At 30.8% G+C, this 5,677-nt stretch overlaps 1 protein-coding gene across 4 annotated transcripts in view; it reads left to right on the top strand.

Moving 5' to 3' along the window:
• The first annotated feature begins 867 nt into the window (after positions 1 to 867).
• LOC106460855 (N-acetylgalactosaminyltransferase 7-like) overlaps positions 868 to 5,677 on the top strand; it is a 46,427-nt gene continuing 41,617 nt past the window's right edge. The window contains exons 1-3 of one of the 4 annotated variants that reach the window (XM_022387659.1): positions 868 to 932; positions 3,577 to 3,729; positions 4,889 to 5,115. In XM_022387659.1, coding sequence (XP_022243367.1) covers positions 3,592 to 3,729; positions 4,889 to 5,115 — 365 coding nt within the window. In that variant the 5' untranslated portion in view covers positions 868 to 932; positions 3,577 to 3,591. Of the gene's footprint in view, positions 933 to 1,057; positions 1,137 to 3,576; positions 3,737 to 3,893; positions 4,073 to 4,888; positions 5,116 to 5,677 lie in introns of those variants that run through there. The other 3 variants (XM_013920599.2, XM_022387661.1, XM_022387660.1) reach the window with 3 other exon arrangements.

Genomic DNA, 5,677 nt, shown 5'->3' with positions numbered 1-5,677 from the left:
CGTCCTTTAACTTATCTAACTTGCTTTTAAATTTACTAATATTTTCCGTTTGTACTTCTTGTTTCCTTTCTTGTTCCAGTTGCCACTGTTGTAGTCTCTCTTCTTGTTTCTTTTCTTTTTCCTCTAACAACTGCTGTAATCTCTCTTCTTGTTTATTTTGCTGTTCGAGCTGCCACTGTTGCAGGTTTTCTTGCAACTGCTGTTGTCTCTCTTCGTGTTTCTTTTCTTTTTCCTCTAACAACTGTTGTAATTTCTCTTCTCGTTCTTCTTGTTTCTTTTCTTTTTCCTCTAACAACTGTTGTAATTTCTCTTCTCGTTTTTCTTGTTTATTTTCTCGTTCTTCTTGTTTATTTTCTCGTTTTTCTTGTTTCTTTTCTTTTTCCTCTAACAACTGTTGTAATTTCTCTTCCCGTTCTTCTTGTTTCTTTTGCTGTTCTTGTATTGCTGCCATTAAGTCTGCTAGGCTGTAGTTTGATTTACCGCTTCTCGTTTCCATTTTTTTATCCCACTCTCTGACACCAATTTGTTAGTTTCCGTTTGCTAATTAATTTTTCCGTAAATTCTTTCCAACTAAACTTTAGCGACACAAGTCCTTTCTTAAATAAAACTAGTTTATTCTTTCTGAATATAACTTTACGATGCACTTAATTTCAACATTCGCGCTAAAACAAATGCTATAACAACGCACGTTAACTTCAACAATACTCTCTGACTGCAGATCAATTACTCATTACCTACACAATGTCCCGTCACGTTGTCACCATCTTATATATACCAGACTATCCCAATCTAGTAATCTCAGGAAGGTTCGAGAAAGAAGTGGCGTGATACTAGTCACATGACCTCGCTGACGCAACAATATCTATGATAATATGTATATACAAATACATATATCAGATTTTCATTCAATTATATGTTTTCCTTAAAGTTAAGTAAGTATTATTTTGAAGAAGATTGACGTACTTTTTTTATATTAAGAACACAAATATTCTGGTATATCAATATATTTATGAATATTATAAACTGAACAGTTAGAGGGGCACTGTGTTACTGTTAGCACCCAGTAATACTAATACAAGTAACAGTGGCGTTCTACTATAAGTTGTACTTAAAACCCACTTCGAGCTGTTTGACCGGTAACGTAAATTCACAATTATTGAATTAGACCTTATGACATTTTATCGTAAACCTGTAACATACATCACAATGAAACACAAGAAGTTTTTATAAGATTGATCAAGTACTGTTTGCAAATTTATAGGAGTGTATTTACCAACCAAATGTCCTTTTTCAAATGCATGTATAAAACTAAAAGAATTGTTTATATTAATACATGAAAAATATACATAGTTTTCAAGAAAATGTTGCTTACTGTTTGGGTTTGAATGGATAATGTTGAGGTTTATTGAAAGAAGAAGTCACGAAAATTAATTGTAAGGTTCAAAGTGGTTAATGAAGTATAAAACTTTATCTTGAAAGTGTTTAGTTACACATGATATTTACAAAATGAAAATCTAGGATAATTGAGACTTCACAAGAAACATTAGCACAGTGGAAGGAAACATTGCTGGAATGATTGTTCTTACTTGTGTTTCTATTAATGAAAGAAAAAATTACTCTAAAGCTGATTAGTCTCCTTAGCAGTGGGAAGGTTCTTTCTGAAAATTTATTTCAGTTTAAAAAGAAAGTGGATTTAAAAAAGCTTGTAAAATTATTGAAAATAAAAACCCTAGTTCTTGTAGAATTTATCTTGAAAGTTGAGACCTTGAATAAACTAAATAAAAAGTTAATGGAAACTTTAACTTTTGCATTTCAAAAAACATGATGTAGGGGAAACTTCTGATTACTGAAAGAATTCCAATGTGACACCTATATGTATTTTTAAAAATAAAAGGTTAAGGGAGAACCCAGGACTCTGTTTAAGTTATAATCAAGGTGCTTAAATCTGCTGTCAGAAGTAATTTAGAATAACATTTGAAAAGTAACACAGTAGTATTCAATTAATGATTTTGAGTGTTGTTTCATAAAATTCTTTTTGACTTATTACCTTGACTAAATTTTTTTATAGGGCTTTCATCTTTTTGAATGAAAACATTCTAGTTGAGTAGGTGTATCATTAGTGTCAGAAAGTCTTGGATAAGTTACCTCACTAGAGATTAATCACTAAGTGTAAGTGGGATGCTTAAGAAATAGGTAGAAAAGTTCAAGAAGTGGATGGATAATTGGCTCACTGGTAGAAAATAAAGAGTTGCAATAAAAGTAAAGGCTAAATTTATAAAAGTTGTGTATGATCAGAACTACTCGGGTTTTTACTTGGCTGCCAGTAACCCGAAAGAGATTGATATTAGTGTGTTTTTGCATATATCTTGTGCTGATAACATTAAATGTTTTCATGTAATCATACTTTCTGATTTTAAGCTTATTAATTTCTTGTTTTATCGGAGTTTTTCAAACGCTATTTTATATCACTTTAACTCACAGATATCTATCTTATTTTGTTAACTGTAGGGATGGCCCCTGTCACTGGGATGTCATAGGTTTCAAATACTTTCTTAATCCCTTTTAACTTTAATAACAGCTTTCTTTACTTCTTTTTTATTTGATAAATTTTTGTATCCTACACTGTACCAGTAAAGTGCAAATTCTTTTAATTTTGGTATCCTGAATCAGTTTCTCAATTTCTTTATTCATCCACTTAGGGAAGGGCTTTTGGTTGTAAAATCTTTGTGTTCAGCTAATAAATATATTCTAAGTATTGTAAAGAGTTGAATTGAACTAGAACTTTGGAAACAAGTATTATCATTTTAAAGTTTTTTAGCAAAGCAAGTACCCCCTATTTTTGTGATGTAAAAAAAAATTATGCTTATATAGTTATAGCATAGCAGCTCAGGGTACTTAACATTTTCTACATAGTCAACATTCTTCTGATGAAGCATTAGCATTTTGTGGCTTTAAATAGTTGCATGCTTCCCTGTAAAATCAGCATGCTTTGTATGCTGATTGTGCTTAGCACAATATGTGTTGGCTTTTGATCTCACAAATTAGAACCTCCCTTTCAAACATTCTGCGTTTGGGTCTGAATGTGAGTAATAAAGTTCAAATGTATAGGTTGTTGATATTTTTATATAGATTAATAAAGTTAATAGTAGAGATGTGAATATCATAAATATAAACATCAGAAAGTATGTCCAGACAACACTTAATTTTAAGTAAATTGCTTATGCTGACAGTCAATAATGGCTTAAACATGATGAAATACATAAAAGCAAGTGATGGAAGTATATAAAAGAAGAATTGAAATAGTGATGTTTATCAAGGTCTTTCAGCTTATTAAGAGTTCTTTTATAGTCAATTGTATAAATTTTAGAAAATAATTGTCAATTTCTCAAATTATGTGCTAAATATTAGGGTTACTAATTCATTTTAGTTTTACTGATGGAGGAAAACTGTAAATGTGACTTATAATAAAAACTACATGTTCTAAGACTTTATTTCCATGTGCTCATTTGATTGTTTTTCATTTAATATGATTTCAGGTAATGATTCTTATTATTGTGTTGTTTTTTCTTTCAACAGGTGTTGCATACTGAAATGAAATTGTTTGTACTTCGGAGGGGACGACTTTTGAAAGTGAGCTTTATAGTCGTCACTTTCATATTGACCGTAGCTTTTTTCTTACCCAAACCAAAAAGTCAGGAAGAACAACAAAAAGAAAAAATAGTAAAAAAAGTAAGAGGTAGCCAAGTTATATGTGCGTATACAAATATCTAAACTACAGTAATTACCTTGATCCTCTTCTTGATTTTCTTCTGTTTCTGTTGATGATGCAGTTTTAAATCTTTAGAAATTCAACACTTACTAATGTTTTTATTTTACCTTTCCAAATAAAAATGATACTGACGTAAGGCAATAAACAGTTTTTCCACCATTTAATATATAAAATGCACAGATATTGTGTGATTTTTAGTGCTATGATGGTTACAGACTTCGGTATTTGAAAATGTGTTTTGTTTTTGAGAAATGTACAAAAGTATCCCTGAATATTTGAAGTCCACACACCCTATAATATTTTGTAAGTATTCATAATTTTGAGAGACTATCATTAGTGCCTACTATTGAGGAGTTTAAATATTCTAAAACACATTCCTCTTGTTGATATTTATCTCCTAGAAAATAGGTTTCATCATATTTACTTTCTAATATCTAGTATCTCAACTCAGTTTATGTAAATGTGGTATGGGTGTAATCATCCTTTAAACCCTTTCCAGACGGGTCATGGGTGAAAGGCCATGTCATCTCGTTGCGTGTTGACTCGCATTCAGAATTTTATTGAACTACTATTTCATTAACTTATGTCAGTAAGTTTAGTATCAAAGTGTAGATTATAATTCAAATTTTAGTACTATACATGACTCAATTTCTTAACTTAAAAGCAAATATTAAAACAACACAGATAAACATTGATTTTGGTGTGTCATGTGGTATGTTAAATACAGCACTGGTTCAAATTAGATGTTTGTGAAGTCAAAATATTAAGTCTGTAGTTTCGTATGAATTAGAAACTCAAATTACTGATATTGACAAGCTAGAATATAAAACAAGAGTCTCTCATATTTTCAGTTTGCTAAGATATTGCTCATGTATTAAATCAAACACAGTGGCACCCCACCCACTTCTTTCCATTTTTGGAAATGCTCCCATATATATATATATACAATTACTTCTATATATGACATGAATAAACAATCAAAAGCTTTCTCAGCCATTTTAACATGTTGGGAAAGTCCTGTATTAATTGCAAAACCCAACAAGTGCCATTTTTATTATTTTATTTTCAGTTGTGGATATTGTTTTATTAAATGATGTTTCATTCCATATATTCCTGAAGTACGAACCAAAGCAACGACCTGTATATAAGGAAGGAATTACTGGCAATTTTGATCTGCCTCTCTATAACACAGTACCAGAAGGACCTGGAGAAGGTGGGAAACCCCATGCTGCTAAAGGAGAAGACCAGAATGAAGTTGCTTCTGTAATGATGGAGTATGGAATTAATATGGTGGTTAGTGATCAAGTTGCCCTTGATCGATCCATACCGGATGTTCGGCATGAAGAGTCAGTAATGTTAACATGTGTACTATATTTGTAGTTTTATTTATCTGTATAGGAATGCATTTACTGTTTATGGCATAGAGATGTGCGAGACACATAACAGCAAAACCTCACAAAGGCATAAATGAAATGTATATTGAAGTATATAAATGTCCTTAATGTTATTTGGTGCATGTGAGTCAAGTATTTAACCTTACATATGTGTAGTATATCATAGTACTCACTTGGGATAAAAGTATGGGATATTTTTTTTCTGTCAGAACCTATGGTATTTAATAGTTAGTCATTGGTCATAACCTTATCATACCTTGAAATTTACAATCAGTACATTTATGGATATTCAAGGATGTTAATAATTTTTGAAAATAAAAACTAATAATTGCCAATAGTGAATGAGCAATTGAATAACACTTGAAAGTAAAAGAAATAAAGTTTTGTTTCATTAGCAGAGTAACTGTTATGGAATATCACTGTTGAAAAATACTGTAAACACTTGTGTATAGTGTGTAATTATTTCCAAAATCTATGGAATCAAATATGAAGTGTGCAATATATGAGAACAGTA

The sequence above is a fragment of the Limulus polyphemus genome, unplaced genomic scaffold (assembly GCF_000517525.1).
Source record: "Limulus polyphemus unplaced genomic scaffold, Limulus_polyphemus-2.1.2 Scaffold849, whole genome shotgun sequence".
NCBI classification, from domain to species: domain Eukaryota; kingdom Metazoa; phylum Arthropoda; class Merostomata; order Xiphosura; family Limulidae; genus Limulus; species Limulus polyphemus.
Note: the sequence above shows the minus strand (reverse complement) of the source record. Positions and strands in the feature narration are given on the sequence as shown.